This window comes from Oncorhynchus gorbuscha, unplaced genomic scaffold, assembly GCF_021184085.1.
Source record: "Oncorhynchus gorbuscha isolate QuinsamMale2020 ecotype Even-year unplaced genomic scaffold, OgorEven_v1.0 Un_scaffold_544, whole genome shotgun sequence".
Taxonomy (NCBI): domain Eukaryota; kingdom Metazoa; phylum Chordata; class Actinopteri; order Salmoniformes; family Salmonidae; genus Oncorhynchus; species Oncorhynchus gorbuscha.
The window spans coordinates 320,001-338,643 of record NW_025745371.1 but is presented as its reverse complement, the minus strand read 5'-3'; the positions used below and the strand labels follow the sequence as shown (position 1 = coordinate 338,643).

Sequence of the window (18,643 nt, the reverse complement as noted above, 5' to 3'; positions counted from 1 at the left end):
ACTAACAGGTTATAGAGGCATATGAACTAACAGGTTATAGAGGCATATGAACTAACAGGTTATAGAGGCATATGAACTAACAGGTTATAGAGGCATATGAACTAACAGGTTATAGAGACATATGAACTAACAGGTTATAGAGGTATATGAACTAACAGGTTATAGAGGTATATGAACTAACAGGTTATAGAGGTAAGGTATATGAACTAACAGGTTATAGAGGCATATGAACTAACAGGTTATAGAGGCATATGAACTAACAGGTTATAGAGGCATATGAACTAACAGGTTATAGAGGTATATGAACTAACAGGTTATAGAGGTATATGAACTAACAGGTTATAGAGGTATATGAACTAACAGGTTATAGAGGCATATGAACTAACAGGTTATAGAGGTAAGGCATATGAACTAACAGGTTATAGAGGCATATGAACTAACAGGTTATAGAGGCATATGATCTAACAGGTTATAGAGGTATATGAACTAACAGGTTATAGAGGCATATGAACTAACAGGTTATAGAGGCATATGAACTAACAGGTTATAGAGGTATATGAACTAACAGGTTATAGAGGCATATGAACTAACAGGTTATAGAGGCATATGAACTAACAGGTTATAGAGGCATATGAACTAACAGGTTATAGAGGTATATGAACTAACAGGTTATAGAGGTATATGAACTAACAGGTTATAGAGGCATATGAACTAACAGGTTATAGAGGCATATGAACTAACAGGTTATAGAGGCATATGAACTAACAGGTTATAGAGGCATATGAACTAACAGGTTATAGAGGCATATGAACTAACAGGTTATAGAGGCATATGAACTAACAGGTTATAGAGGTATATGAACTAACAGGTTATAGAGGCATATGAACTAACAGGTTATAGAGGAAACAACGCAGTTATCACAACACACAGGTTGTAATGTGTATTTTTTCCGGCTTGGCTTCCACAGTGATTTTACCCATGCATTCTACTGGATTTTTAGTTACCCCCTAATTCTTAAATTATCTTTTGTTATATAGGCCTAGCTATTAGACTTCCTAAACTAGGCTATGCGAGGTGTTCAACCTAAATTATGCAGACAAACGTTGTCGCTAATTCTGGGTGCAGACCGACCCGGGACTCAACCCCAGGCCTCTTTTGCAGTCAGTGACCATAGACATTAAAACCACTCTTATTGACTTGTATGTTTGTATTAGTCCATGTGTAACTCTGTGTTGTTGTATACGTCGAACTGCATTGCTTTATCTTGGCCAGGTCACAATTGTACATGAGAACTTGTTCTCAACTTGCCTACCTGGTTAAATAAAAGTGAAATAAAAATGTGCTTTTGCTCAAAGCAGTTATAAGAGTGTATGTGGCCTGGTCGGCAGTCGTAAAGGGAGGGGGGGAACAATGTTGATATTGAAACTAAATATTATTATATATATTTCACAGAGTGTAGTCGTGGATAGATCATTGGATTGATAAAGGCACCGGAGATGTAGTGACTGTGTTTGCCACCGGGGCTGCTGTTTTTTTATCCTTCCCTCTTTGCCGACAAGAATCAGATTCACCTTTGACCTCTCTTCCAACTCTTCCATTTGTTTTTAGTCCGGCAAAAACGCTAAAAAATATCCGGCTAAACTCATTGATTATTGGATTAATTATTAAAGATTTAAAAAACAAAACAATGCATAATCCACAAATGAAATAGTTCATCGACTATATTTTGCATTTGATACTTTTAATATTTTTTATTTTGAAAGAAAATGGCTGAAATCAACTTAGCCCTCACTAAAGAAGGCTGGTGGGTAGCTTGTGGCTAATGTGCTAGCATAGCTTTAGCTTTTCCAGTTAAGACCTCATTAAGGATCTCACATACTGTGATGCCTGTGATAATGTAGATAAGATATGTGACATTTCTGGCCTACGGACTGGTAACAGTAGCTAATAATTGTTATTTTGGCCGTTTGATGTTGTGAATTTGTCTTGCAAATTGCTGTCAATTATTTTTTAGCATGTTTAGCTTTGATATGCTAACTAACAAGGCCGTGTGTGCTCATTTGAAGCTAAGTAGCTACCTAGCAACACATTACTGTACTGTAGCTACCTAGCAACACATTACTTTAGCTACCTAGCAACACATTACTGTAGCTACCTAGCAATACATTACTGTACTGTAGCTACCTAGCAACACATTACTGTAGCTACCTAGCAACACATTACTGTAGCTACCTAGCAATACATTACTGTACTGTAGCTACCTAGCAACACATTACTGTAGCTACCTAGCTCTACATTACTGTACTGTAGCTACCTAGCAACACATTACTGTACTGTAGCTACCTAGCAACACATTACTGTACTGTAGCTACCTAGCAACACATTACTGTACTGTAGCTACCTAGCAACACATTACTGTACTGTAGCTAGCTATACATTACTGTACTGTAGCTACCTAGCAACACATTACTGTACTGTAGCTAGCTCTACATTACTGTACTGTAGCTACCTAGCAACACATTACTGTACTATAGCTAGCTATACATTACTGTACTGTAGCTACCTAGCAATACATTACTGTACTGTAGCTAGCTCTACATTACTGTACTGTAGCTAGCTCTACATTACTGTACTGTAGCTAGCTCTACATTACTGTACTGTAGCTACCTAGCAATACATTACTGTACTGTAGCTAGCTAGCAACACATTACTGTACTGTAGCTAGCTCTACATTACTGTACTGTAGCTAGCTAGCAACACATTACTGTACTGTAGCTACCTAGCAACACATTACTGTACTATAGCTAGCTATACATTACTGTACTGTAGCTACCTAGCAATACATTACTGTACTGTAGCTAGCTCTACATTACTGTACTGTAGCTAGCTCTACATTACTGTACTGTAGCTAGCTAGCAATACATTACTGTACTGTAGCTAGCTCTACATTACTGTACTGTAGCTAGCTCTACATTACTGTACTGTAGCTAGCTCTACATTACTGTACTATAGCTAGCTCTACATTACTGTACTGTAGCTAGCTAGCTCTACATTACTGTACTGTAGCTAGCTCTACATTACTGTACTGTAGCTAGCTAGCTCTACATTACTGTACTGTAGCTAGCTCTACATTACTGTACTGTAGCTAGCTCTACATTACTGTAGCTAGCTCTACATTACTGTACTGTAGCTAGCAATACATTACTGTACTGTAGCTAGCTATTAATATATCTTCAGAGTTGATCTGCTCGTCAGTTATTAGCTATGTTATTTAAGTACACTAGAGTGATATGCGAGTTGGCTGGCTAGCTTTTGAATTTCAATGTGTCTGTTCACTGTGGCTAGCTGGCGTGTTGTTGTTTAATAACCATTGGTTACACCGTTGATATGTGAGCCCTTTCTTCTGGTTGACCTCCTACACAGGTACCTGACAGACCAAGGAATAGAGGAGTTGAAAGGCACTTCTGAGAACCCCTCAGCTAATTACATTATTCGCATTGCACTCAATGTAAGTAGCTAGTATTCTCACATCTCTCTTCTAGTATACCAACAACAACAACAAAAAACGTTTCCCCTTTCACCTGTGTAGATGTACATTTAACTGATCCCAGGGGGTTTGAGTAGAAAAAAGACGTTGTGCTTACAGTCGACCTCATTTAAAAAAAAAATTCAATCAAGCTTTTTACAAAAACAGGTTTGTGTAAAACAGATTCCTCTACATTGCTTTGAATATTCGTTATTGAATGTTTTGCCGGTATGTCAGATAAATCAAAGTCACACTAATATGGCTATTTAACTCGGCAAGTCAGTTAAGAACACATTCTTATTTTCAATGACGGCCTAGGAACAGTGGGTTAACTGCCTGTTCAGGGGGCAGAACGACAGATTTGTACCTTGTCAGCTCGGGGGTTTGAACTTGCAACCTTCCAGTTACTAGTCCAACTCTCTTAACCACTAGGCTACCCTGCCGCCCCAATCAGACGAATCAGACTAAAACCAATCCAATAGTTTTTGAAGTCCGTGACTAGGGGTGTGCTCTTGCCCACTCTGAGAGACGTGTGGAGAATCAAGATTCAGGCCAATATTTGCCAGTGCTTTCAAAACAGGTTTCTCTACATTGCTTTTCAATAGTGCATCTCGAGGTTTCCTACAGGTCATCTCATTGTCGGCCTAATATGTTGGTTGGGATAAGTGTTGCTTATCCCCCCCCCCCCCTGTCTCTGTGACTCATCTCTACAGAGTGACCTGAGGCCTATTGGCAGGAAGTTTCTCCCTACGGACATCAACAGTGGCCGGGTGGAGAAGGTGAGGCATTGTGTGTGTGTGTGTGTGTGTGTGTGTGTGTGTGTGTGTGTGTGTGTGTGTGTTGATCCTATCATAATGATTCGATACAGAACGATACTGTGTGTGTGTGTGTGTGTGTGTGTGTTGATCCTATCATAATGATTCGATACAGAACAAAAACAAAGTTAGAACCAACAGGATTGGTTGATTGTCTAATAGTGGATGGGGGTTAGTCAAGCTAGACTGTTATGGTCATAGATCTAATAGTGGATGGGGGTTAGTCAAGCTAGACTGCTATGGTGAGTAACCATGCTGAAGACACATGGCAACATGGAAAGCTAATTCCTAGGCGTTTAGCTCAGTGGGCTATTTATCTCAGCCTTGAAAACAACATGCACCTGACCCGGGTTTGATACCCTGTTGGTTACACTGTCCTGTGCACGTTTGGAAAAATACAGAAAAATGCACTACTTCCAAAGGCCACTAGATGCCTCTGTCACACCAGCTTTAAAATGCCTTTATTCCTCCCTTCAGCCATGTGGGGAGTTGCACTGAGTTCAACTGAGAAAAAGCCACAGATGATGACGAGGGAGATAATTAATTAATTAATTTGTATGTGAGCAAATAACTCACAGTCCTTCTAAAGCTCAGAGAGCTAATTACCCGCGGTCCTTCTAAAGCTCAGAGATAATAACCCACGGTCCTCAGAGCTAATAACCCACGGTCCTCAGAGAGCTAATAACCCACGGTCCTCAGAGATAATAACCCACGGTCCTCAGAGATAATAACCCACGGTCCTCAGAGAGCTAATAACCCACGGTCCTCAGAGATAATAACCCACGGTCCTCAGAGATAATAACCCACGGTCCTCAGAGATAATAACCCACGGTCCTCAGAGATAATAACCCACGGTCCTCAGAGATAATAACCCACGGTCCTCAGAGATAATAACCCACGGTCCTCAGAGATAATAACCCACGGTCCTCAGAGATAATAACCCACGGTCCTCAGAGATAATAACCCACGGTCCTCAGAGCTAATAACCCACGGTCCTCAGAGATAATAACCCACGGTCCTCAGAGATAATAACCCACGGTCCTCAGAGATAATAACCCACGGTCCTCAGAGATAATAACCCACGGTCCTCAGAGATAATAACCCACGGTCCTCAGAGATAATAACCCACGGTCCTCAGAGATAATAACCCACGGTCCTCAGAGATAATAACCCACGGTCCTCAGAGATAATAACCCACGGTCCTCAGAGATAATAACCCACGGTCCTCAGAGATAATAACCCACGGTCCTCAGAGATAATAACCCACGGTCCTCAGAGCTAATAACCCACGGTCCTCAGAGAGCTAATAACCCACGGTCCTCAGAGAGATAATAACCCACGGTCCTCAGAGATAATAACCCACGGTCCTCCTAAGGCTCTGTATAAGATATTGCACTCCTTTCAGGTAAGTCCAACTCCCACTCTGCATTAGTCTAACAGGGGAAGCGCCATCAATGCTGGTGATTCAGAATTTCTCAGTCTGTCTGCATTACGTTATTATTATCTTTGCTTGGCTCATTTCCCAGAGTTGGTTATCACTAGACTGCAATTAATATGTACTGCATTTACAAAGAGGTGATTGAATATGCAGTAGAATGCCAGCTCTTGGAGCCCAGAAACTATTTTAATTGGAACGTGTAAACCTCAGTTGAATGTAAACAAGGGAACCAGAACCAGAGCTGTGAAAAGAACCATCTGAGTAGTGTTATTTCTTTATGGCTCTTTAGTTGCCACTTCTCTGTTTACAGCATGGACCTGAAGAACAAACACACTCTGTTTAACGGTACTTAAGCATTAAGGAAGGTCCGGTACATGATTGTTAAAGAAGGTCAGGTACATGATCGTTAAGGAAGGTCAGGTACTTAAGTATTAAGGAAGGGCCGGTAAATGACCGTTAAGGAAGGTCAGGTACATGATCGTTAAGGAAGGTCCAGTACTTAAGCATTAAGGAAGGTCAGGTAAATGACCGTTAAGGAAGGTCAGGTACATGACCGTTAAGGAAGGTCCAGTACTTAAGCATTAAGGAAGGTCAGGTACATGGCCGTTAAGGAAGGTCAGGTACATGATCGTTAAGGAAGGTCAGGTACATGATCGTTAAGGAAGGTCAGGTACATGGCCGTTAAGGAAGGTCAGGTACATGATCGTTAAGGAAGGTCAGGTACATGATCGTTAAGGAAGGTCCGGTACATGATCGTTAAGGAAGGTCAGGTACATGATCGTTAAGGAAGGTCCAGTACTTAAGCATTAAGGAAGGTCAGGTACATGACCGTTAAGGAAGGTCAGGTACATGATCGTTAAGGAAGGTCAGGTACATGATCGTTAAGGAAGGTCAGGTACATGATTGTTAAGGAAGGTCAGGTACATGATTGTTAAGGAAGGTCAGGTACATGAGCGTTAAGGAAGGTCGGGTACATGATCGTTAAGGAAGGTCGGGTAATTAAACACATTAAGAAATGTCATGTACTTACAGTTGAAGTCGGAAGTATGTAAACTAGTTTTAATGACTCCAACCTAAGTGTATGTAAACTAGTTTTAATGACTCCAACCTAAGTGGATGTAAACTAGTTTTAATGACTTCAACCTAAGTGTATGTAAACTAGTTTTAATGACTTCAACCTAATGTAAACTAGTGTATGTAAACTAGTTTTAATGACTTCAACCTAAGTGTATGTAAACTAGTTTTTTTAGTGGATGTAAACTAGTTTTAATGACTTCAACCTAAGTGTATGTAAACTAGTTTTAATGACTCCAACCTAAGTGTATGTAAACTAGTTTTAATGACTCCAACCTAAGTGGATGTAAACTAGTTTTAATGACTCCAATCTAAGTGTATGTAAACTAGTTTTAATGACTCCAACCTAAGTGTATGTAAACTAGTTTTAATGACTTCAACCTAAGTGTATGTAAACTTCCCGACTTCAACTGTAAAAGCAGTCAGGTCCATTTGAGCGAGGAGACGGGCAGCTCAATTCAATACACTTTATTCGTCCCAGAGGAGCAGTTATTGATGCTGGAACCATCTGGTGAGGTTGTTTGCCAGTTCCTGGTTACAAGGCTGATGTCTTTACTGCAACAGACCCTGACATTAGGACACACCGTAGCAAAAAAAAAAAACCTTGTTGGACAAGTTCAGCTCCCCTCTCGCTTTGTCTGTTTTGATCTGTTTGGTGCTTAATGAATACGGACCCCTAACTCACTCTCTGGCTGTACTAAAAGGTTTTTGCTACAGTGTGCCCTAATGAATACAGACCCCTAACTCACTCTCTGGCTGTACTAAAAGGTTTTTGCTACAGTGTGCCCTAATGAATACGGACCCCTAACTCACTCTCTGGCTGTACTAAAAGGTTTTTGCTACAGTGTGCCCTAATGAATACAGACCCCTAACTCACTCTCTGGCTGTACTAAAAGGTTTTTGCTACAGTGTGCCCTAATGAATACAGACCCCTAACTCACTCTCTGGCTGTACTAAAAGGTTTTTGCTACAGTGTGCCCTAATGAATACAGACCCCTAACTCACTCTCTGGCTGTACTAAAAGGTTTTTGCTACAGTGTGCTCTAATTAACACGACCGTTGTCTTTCATCTTTTCCTCACCCTGTACCCCACCCTCAGTTGGAGGGTCCGTGTGTGCTGCAGGTTCAGAAGGTGAGGAACGTGTCGGCTCCCAAGGACAATGAGGAGTCTCAGGGAGCCCCCAGGATGCTGCGGCTGCAGATGACAGACGGACACACCAACGCTGTGGGCCTCGAGTTCACACACCTGTCCCAGATCAGGTAGAGTACAACTACTAGTTCACACACCTGTCCCAGATCAGGTAGAGTACAACTACTAGTTCACACACCTGTCCCAGATCAGGTAGAGTACAACTACTAGTTCACACACCTGTCCCAGATCAGGTAGAGAACAACTACTAGTTCAAATACCTGTCCCAGATCAGGTAGAGTACAACTACTAGTTCAAACACCTGTCCCAGATCAGGTAGAGAACAACTACTAGTTCAAACACCTGTCCCAGATCAGGTAGAGAACAACTACTAGTTCAAACACCTGTCCCAGATCAATTAATTAATCTGTTTGATTGATTAGCTACTTTAAACACCAGGTTAATCTGATTGATTAGCTACTTTAAACACCAGGCTAATCTGATTGATTAGCTACCTTAAACACCAGGCTAATCTGATTGATTAGCTACTTTAAACACCAGGCTAATCTGATTGATTAGCTACTTTAAACACCAGGCTAATCTGATTGATTAGCTACTTTAAACACCAGGCTAATCTGATTGATTAGCTACTTTAAACACCAGGCTAATCTGATTGATTAGCTACTTTAAACACCAGGCTAATCTGATTGATTAGCTACTTTAAACACCAGGCTAATCTGATTGATTAGCTACTTTAAACACCAGGCTAATCTGATTGATCTCAGAGGTCACTTGTATCAATCTTCATAGAGTAGGGGGTGCTGATTTCAGATCAGTCTTTTTGTCTTTTAAATCTCCATGAATAAGAGTAAATAGACAGGGGTGATCTGACCCTAGATCAGCACTGCTACTCGGAGATACTTGATGAGTACGGCCACAGGAACGAGATCAGCTACTGAAACTCTCTCTCGATCATCACCGTCGCGACCAGTTGGAACAGAGTAGCGCGTTAGCATCAAAAGGCTTCTTCCCCCGAAGGCACAGAACCAACACCTTGTAAATCATTTGGTTTTTCTGGACTGCATTCCAGCGTACAAGGAGTTTTACCACCCAGGAAAAGTACCGTCGTACGGTGCCAGGAACGGAGACAACAACAACAACAACAACAACAACAAATATATGTACAGGGCATTCAGAAAGTATTCAGACCCCTTGATTTTTCATTCCCCCCCACATCGTTCCCCCCCACATCGTTCCCCCCACATCGTTCCCCCCACATCGTGTCCCCCCACATCGTGTCCCCCCCCCCCACATCGTTCCCCCCACATCGTTCCCCCCACATCGTTCCCCCCACATCGTTTCCCCCACATCCCCCACATCGTTCCCCCCACATCGTCCCCCCCACATCGTTCCCCCCACATCGTGTCCCCCCACATCGTTCCCCCACATCGTTCCCCCCCCCACATCGTTCCCCCCACATCGTTTCCCCCCACATCGTTCCCCCCCCACATCGTCCCCCCCACATCGTTCCCCCCACATCGTTCCCCCCACATCGTTTCCCCCCACATCGTTCCCCCCACATCGTTCCCCCCCACATCGTTCCCCCCCCCACATCGAATATCTTCCCACATCGTTACCCCCATACCATCGTTCCCCTAACATCAATTTTCCCCCCCATCGTGTCCCCCCACATTGTTTCCCCCTCACATCTTCCCCCCACATCTGAATTTCCCCCTAATCATCAATTAATTTCCCCCATACATCGTCCCCCCTAGTCATCGTTCCCCCCACATCGGGCCATACCCTGAATATCTAATCGTCCCCCTCCATCTGAATATCTAATCCCACATAATTACCCTAGATCGGCCCCCCTAATCATCAATTAATTACACCCCATACCATCTGAATTCTAATCCCTACATCGAATTCCCCCACATTAATTCCCCCTAGATCGTTCCCCATACCATCGAATTTCCCCCCTAGTCATCACATCGTTTCCCCCTACATCGGGCCCCCATCTGAATATCTAATCAGGGCCCCCTGAATACATCGTTTCCCCCACATCGTTTCCCATCAATATCGTTCCCCCCACATCGTTTCCCCCACATCGAATTCCCCCCACATCGTGTCCCCCCACATCGTGTCACCCCTGAATATCACATCGAATTTCCCCCCCACATCGTTCTCCCTGAACATCTTAGGGCCATACCATCAATATCTAGTCATCAATTCCCCCCTAGATAGGGTTTCCCCCCCATCTGAATTCCCCTACATCAGGGCCCCTCTGAATATCGTTAATCATCAATTAATTCCCCCCTACATCGGGCCATACCATCGAATATCCCCTAATCAGGGTTTCCCCCCATCTGAATATCTGTCCCCACATCGTGTCACCCCTAGATAGGGTTTCCCCCCACATCTAATCAGGGCCCCCTGAATATCTAATCCCAATTAATTACCCCATAGATAGGGTTTCCCCCCCATACCATCCCCTGACATCGTCCCCCTCTAATCGGGCCCCCCATCTGAATATCCCCCTACATAATAGACATCGTTATCCCCACATCGTTACCCCCCACATCGTTACCATCTGAATATCTAGTCATTGTTTCCCCCTCCATCGTTTCTAGTCATCAATTAATTACTCGTTAGGACCCATCTGAATATCTAGTCATCGTTTCCCCATACCATCTGTTTCCCCCTCACATCAATTTTACCCCTAGATAGGGCCATACCATCGAATATCTAGTCATCGTTCCCCCCCATCGGCCATACCATCGTTCCCCCACATCGTTTCCCCTACATCGTTTCCCATACCATCTGAATATCCCCACATTAATTACCCCCATACCATCGTTTCAGGGCCCCCTGAATATCTAATCAGGGTTTCCCCCCACATCGTTTCCCCCATCGTTTCCCATACCATCGTTTCCCCCACATCGTTTCCCCCCACATCGATTTCCCCCCACCATCGTTTCCCCCCATCTGAATATCTTCCCCCCATCATAATTTCCCCCCATACATCTGAATTCTAATCCCCCTGAATATCTAATCCCCCACCATCGTTCCCCCATACCATCGAATTCTAATCATCATAATTCCCCCTTCCATCGAATTCCCCATACCATCGAATTCCCCTACCATCGAATTCTAATCAGGGCCCCACATCGTTCCCCCCATCGAATTCTAATCATCAATAATTACCCCCCATCATCGTTCCCCCTCAGATCGTTTCCCTGAATATCAGTCATTGTTTCCCCCTCATCTGAATATGTTTCCCCCTCAGTCATCGTTTCCCCCTTCCATCGAATCCCCCTAGTCATCAATTTTCCCCCTCACATTGTTTCCCCCTCATCATCGTTCCCCCCACATCGTTCATCCTAGATAGGACCCCCACATCGTTCCCCCCACATCGTTCCCCCCATCTGAATATCGTTTCCCCCTAACATCAAGTTTCCCTCTGAATCATCCCCCCATTAATCGTCCCTCCCCACCCTGAATATCTATCGTTTCCCCTCCCTAGATCATTGACCATACCATCTGAATATCTAGTCATCCCCTCCCACATAGGGTTTACCCCCCATATCGTTTACCCCCCACATCTGAATTTAATCGCCCCCCCATCGTTCTAATCAGGGCCCCCCAATTACCATCGTTTCCCATACCATCGAATATCCCAGGGCCTCCATCTGAATATCTAATCATCAATGAATTACTCCTAGATAGGGCCATACCATCTGAATATCTAATCATCAATTAATTACTCCTAGATAGGGCCATACCATCTGAATATCTAGTCATCAATGAATTACTCCTAGATAGGGCCATACCATCTGAATATCTAATCAGGGCCTTCCATCTGAATATCTAATCATCAATTAATTACTCCTAGATAGGGCCATACCATCTGAATATCTAGTCATCAATTAATTACTCCTAGATAGGGCCATACCATCTGAATATCTAATCAGGGCCTTCCATCTGAATATCTAATCATCAATTAATTACTCCTAGATAGGGCCTTCCATCTGAATATCTAATCATCAATTAATTACACCTAGATAGGGCCATACCATCTGAATATCTAATCAGGGCCTACCATCTGAATATCTAGTCATCAATTAATTACTCCTAGATAGGGCCATACCATCTGAATATCTAGTCATCAATTAATTACTCCTAGATAGGGCCATACCATCTGAATATCTAATCAGGGCCTACCATCTGAATATCTAATAATCAATTAATTACTCCTAGATAGGGCCATACCATCTGAATATCTAATCAGGGCCTTCCATCTGAATATCTAATCAGGGCCTTCCACCTGAATATCTAGTCATCAATGAATTACACCTAGATAGGGCCATACCATCTGAATATCTAGTCATCAATTAATTACTCCTAGATAGGGCCATACCATCTGAATATCTAGTCATCAATGAATTACACCTAGATAGGGCCATACCATCTGAATATCTAGTCATCAATGAATTACACCTAGATAGGGCCATACCATCTGAATATCTAATCAGGGCCTTCCATCTGAATATCTAATCATCAATTAATTACTCCTAGATAGGGCCATACCATCTGAATATCTAATCAGGGCCTTCCATCTGAATATCTAATCATCAATTAATTACTCCTAGATAGGGCCATACCATCTGAATATCTAATCAGGGCCTTCCATCTGAATATCTAATCATCAATTAATTACTCATAGATAGGGCCATACCATCTGAATATCTAATCAGGGCCTTCCATCTGAATATCTAATCAACAATTAATTACTCATAGATAGGGCCATACCATCTGAATATCTAGTCATCAATGAATTACTCCTAGATAGGGCCATACCATCTGAATATCTAGTCATCAATTAATTACTCCAAGATAGGACCTTCCATCTGAATATCTAGTCATCAATTAATTACTCCTAGATAGGACCATACCATCTGAATATCTAGTCATCAATTAATTACTCCTAGATAGGGCCATACCATCTGAATATCTAGTCATCAATTAATTACTCCAAGATAGGACCTTCCATCTGAATATCTAGTCATCAATTAATTACTCCTAGATAGGACCATACCATCTGAATATCTAGTCATCAATTAATTACTCCTAGATAGGGCCATACCATCTGAATATCTAATCAGGGCCTACCATCTGAATATCTAATCAGGGCCATACCATCTGAATATCTAATCAGGGCCATACCATCTGAATATCTAATCAGGGCCATACCATCTGAATATCTAATCAGGGCCATACCATCTGAATATCTAATCATCAATTAATTACTCCTAGATAGGGCCATACCATCTGAATATCTAGTCAGGGCCATACCATCTGAATATCTAGTCATCAATTAATTACTCCTAGATAGGGCCATACCATCTGAATATCTAATCAGGGCCTACCATCTGAATATCTAATCAGGGCCATACCATCTGAATATCTAATCAGGGCCATACCATCTGAATATCTAATCATCAATTAATTACTCCTAGATAGGACCTTCCATCTGAATATCTAATCAGGGCCATACCATCTGAATATCTAATCAGGGCCTACCATCTGAATATCTAATCAGGGCCATACCATCTGAATATCTAGTCAGGCCCTTCCATCTGAATATCTAATCATCAATTAATTACTCCAAGATAGGACCTTCCATCTGAATATCTAGTCATCAATTAATTACTCCTAGATAGGACCTTCCATCTGAATATCTAGTCATCAATTAATTACTCCTAGATAGGGCCATACCATCTGAATATCTAATCAGGGCCATACCATCTGAATATCTAGTCATCAATTAATTACTCCAAGATAGGACCTTCCATCTGAATATCTAGTCATCAATTAATTACTCCAAGATAGGACCTTCCATCTGAATATCTAGTCATCAATTAATTACTCCTAGATAGGACCATACCATCTGAATATCTAGTCATCAATTAATTACTCCTAGATAGGAAGGACCATACCATCTGAATATCTAGTCATCAATTAATTACTCCAAGATAGGACCTTCCCTCTGAATATATAGTCATCAATTAATTACTCCAAGATAGGACCTTCCATCTGAATATCTAGTCATCAATTAATTACTCCTAGATAGGACCATACCATCTGAATATCTAGTCATCAATTAATTACTCCTAGATAGGGCCATACCATCTGAATATCTAGTCATCAATTAATTACTCCTAGATAGGGCCATACCATCTGAATATCTAATCAGGGCCATACCATCTGAATATCTAATCAGGGCCTTCCATCTGAATATCTAATCAGGGCCATACCATCTGAATATCTAATCAGGGCCTTACCATCTGAATATCTAATCAGGGCCATACCATCTGAATATCTAATCAGGGCCTTACCATCTGAATATCTAATCAGGGCCATACCATCTGAATATCTAATCAGGGCCATACCATCTGAATATCTAATCAGGGCCTTCCATCTGAATATCTAATCAGGGCCTTCCATCTGAATATCTAATCAGGGCCTTCCATCTGAATATCTAATCATCAATTAATTACTCCTAGATAGGGCCATACCATCTGAATATCTAGTCATCAATTAATTACTCCAAGATAGGACCTTCCATCTGAATATCTAGTCATCAATTAATTACTCCTAGATAGGACCATACCATCTGAATATCTAGTCATCAATTAATTACTCCTAGATAGGACCATACCATCTGAATATCTAGTCATCAATTAATTACTCCAAGATAGGACCTTCCATCTGAATATATAGTCATCAATTAATTACTCCTAGATAGGACCATACCATCTGAATATCTAGTCATCAATTAATTACTCCTAGATAGGACCATACCATCTGAATATCTAGTCATCAATTAATTACTCCAAGATAGGACCTTCCATCTGAATATCTAGTCATCAATTAATTACTCCTAGATAGGACCATACCATCTGAATATCTAGTCATCAATTAATTACTCCTAGATAGGACCATACCATCTGAATATCTAGTCATCAATTAATTACTCCTAGATAGGACCATACCATCTGAATATCTAGTCATCAATTAATTACTCCTAGATAGGACCATACCATCTGAATATATAGTCATCAATTAATTACTCCAAGATAGGACCTTCCATCTGAATATCTAGTCATCAATTAATTACTCCTAGATAGGACCATACCATCTGAATATCTAGTCATCAATTAATTACTCCTAGATAGGACCATACCATCTGAATATCTAGTCATCAATTAATTACTCCTAGATAGGGCCATACCATCTGAATATCTAGTCATCAATTAATTACTCCTAGATAGGGCCATACCATCTGAATATCTAATCAGGGCCATACCATCTGAATATCTAATCAGGGCCATACCATCTGAATATCTAATCAGGCCCTTCCATCTGAATATCTAATCATCAATTAATTACTCCTAGATAGGACCATACCATCTGAATATCTAGTCATCAATTAATTACTCCTAGATAGGACCATACCATCTGAATATCTAGTCATCAATTAATTACTCCTAGATAGGACCATACCATCTGAATATCTAGTCATCAATTAATTACTCCTAGATAGGACCATACCATCTGAATATCTAGTCATCAATTAATTACTCCTAGATAGGGCCATACCATCTGAATATCTAGTCATCAATTAATTACTCCTAGATAGGGCCATACCATCTGAATATCTAATCAGGGCCTACCATCTGAATATCTAGTCATCAATTCATTACTCCTAGATAGGACCATACCATCTGAATATCTAGTCATCAATTCATTACTCCTAGATAGGACCATACCATCTGAATATCTAGTCATCAATTAATTACTCCTAGATAGGGCCATACCATCTGAATATCTAGTCATCAATTAATTACTCCTAGATAGGGCCATACCATCTGAATATCTAATCAGGGCCTACCATCTGAATATCTAGTCATCAATTCATTACTCCTAGATAGGACCATACCATCTGAATATCTAGTCATCAATTCATTACTCCTAGATAGGACCATACCATCTGAATATCTAATCATCAATTAATTACTCCTAGATAGGGCCATACCATCTGAATATCTAATCAGGGCCATACCATCTGAATATCTAATCAGGGCCATACCATCTGAATATCTAATCAGGGCCATACCATCTGAATATCTAATCAGGGCCATACCATCTGAATATCTAATCAGGGCCATACCATCTGAATATCTAATCAGGCCCTTCCATCTGAATATCTAATCAGGGCCATACCATCTGAATATCTAATCAGGGCCTTACCATCTGAATATCTAATCAGGGCCATACCATCTGAATATCTAATCAGGGCCATACCATCTGAATATCTAATCAGGGCCATACCATCTGAATATCTAATCAGGGCCTTCCATCTGAATATCTAATCATCAATTAATTACTCCAAGATAGGACCTTCCATCTGAATATCTAGTCATCAATTAATTACTCCTAGATAGGGCCATACCATCTGAATATCTAATCAGGGCCTACCATCTGAATATCTAATCATCAATTAATTACTCCTAGATAGGGCCATACCATCTGAATATCTAATCATCAATTAATTACTCCTAGATAGGGCCATACCATCTGAATATCTAATCATCAATTAATTACTCCTAGATAGGACCATACCATCTGAATATCTAATCATCAATTAATTACTCCTAGATAGGGCCATACCATCTGAATATCTAATCAGGGCCATACCATCTGAATATCTAATCAGGGCCTACCATCTGAATATCTAATCAGGGCCATACCATCTGAATATCTAATCAGGGCCTTCCATCTGAATATCTAATCAGGGCCTTCCATCTGAATATCTAATCAGGGCCATACCATCTGAATATCTAATCAGGCCCTTCCATCTGAATATCTAGTCATCAATTAATTACTCCTAGATAGGGCCATACCATCTGAATATCTAATCAGGGCCTTCCATCTGAATATCTAGTCATCAATTAATTACTCCTAGATAGGGCCATACCATCTGAATATCTAATCAGGGCCTTCCATCTGAATATCTAGTCATCAATTCATTACTCCTAGATAGGGCCATACCATCTGAATATCTAATCAGGGCCATACCATCTGAATATCTGGTCATCAATTCATTACTGACTAAAATGTAAAAATGGTACGTTCCCCTGACAGAGGCCTCGTTAGATCCCCATTTCAGATGTCTCTGTTGATGATTCTGTCTATTCCCTACGTAGAGCATTACTATTGACCGGAGCCCTATGGGTCTCCCTATGGGTCTCCCTATGGGCCTCCCTATTAGTCTCCCTATTAGTCTCCCTATTAGTCTCCCTATGGTCCTCCCTATGGGTCTCCCTATGGGTCTCCCTATGGGCCTCCCTATGGGCCTCCCTATTAGTCTCCCTATTAGTCTCCCTATTAGTCTCCCTATGGGCCTCCCTATGGGCCTCCCTATGGGTCTCACTATGGGTCTCCCTATGGGTCTCACTATGGGTCTCCCTGGCCATAGGCCATTTGGGATGCAGCTTCCATCTAACAGGCTGATGAAATGACACGTCTCCGGTCTACAAATCACCTCCTGTTGACTGTATAGACCTGTAGACTGACCTGCAGACTGATGCTGCTGACTGACCTGTAGACTGACCTGTATAGACCTGTAGACTGACCTGTAGACTGACCTGTATAGGCCTGTAGACTGACCTGTATAGACCTGTAGACTGACCTGTAGACTGACCTGTAGACTTACCTGCAGACTGACCTGTATAGACCTGTAGACTGACCTGTAGACTTACCTGCAGACTGACCTGTATAGACCTGTAGACTGACCTGTAGACTGACCTGTAGACTGATGCTGCTTCACACTGGTCTACAAATCACCTCCTGTTGACTGTATAGACCTGTAGACTGGTGCTGTAGACTGACCTATAGACTGACCTGTAGACTGACCTGTATAGACCTGTAGACTGATGCTGCTTCACTCCTGTCTACAAATCACCTCCTGTTGACTGTATATACCTGTAGACTGACCTGTAGACTGACCTGTAGACTGACCTGTATAGACCTGTAGACTGACCTGTATAGACCTGTAGACTGACCTGTAGACTGACCTGTAGACTGACCTGCATAGACCTGTAGACTGACCTGTAGACTGACCTGCATAGACCTGTAGACTGACCTGTAGACTGACCTGCATAGACCTGTAGACTGACCTGTAGATTGACCTGTATAGACCTGTAGACTGACCTGTAGACTGGTGCTGCTTCACACCTGTCTACCAATCACCTCCTGTTGACTGTATAGACCTGTAGACTGACCTGCATAGACCTGTAGACTGACCTGTAGATCGACCTGTATAGACCTGTAGACTGACCTGTAGATCGACCTGTATAGACCTGTAGACTGACCTGTAGACTGACCTGTAGACTGACCTGCATAGACCTGTAGACTGACCTGCAGACTGACCTGTAGACTGACCTGTAGACTGACCTGTATAGACCTGTAGACTGACCTGTAGACTGACCTGTAGACTGACCTGCATAGACCTGTAGACTGACCTGTAGATCGACCTGTATAGACCTGTAGACTGACCTGTAGACTGACCTGTAGACTGACCTGTAGATCGACCTGTAGAT

General features: G+C 41.8%; 1 protein-coding gene across 1 annotated transcript in view; it reads left to right on the top strand.

Annotated features, from left to right (window-relative positions):
- Positions 1-1,691: 1,691 nt before the first annotated feature.
- The window catches only part of LOC124018550 (tudor domain-containing protein 3-like), a 50,178-nt gene continuing 33,226 nt past the window's right edge, over positions 1,692-18,643 (top strand). Inside the window, 4 exon segments of the mRNA XM_046333883.1 lie at positions 1,692-1,804; positions 3,424-3,508; positions 4,240-4,305; positions 7,953-8,113. Of these exon segments, the coding sequence (XP_046189839.1) occupies positions 1,767-1,804; positions 3,424-3,508; positions 4,240-4,305; positions 7,953-8,113 (350 nt within the window). The 5' untranslated portion in view covers positions 1,692-1,766.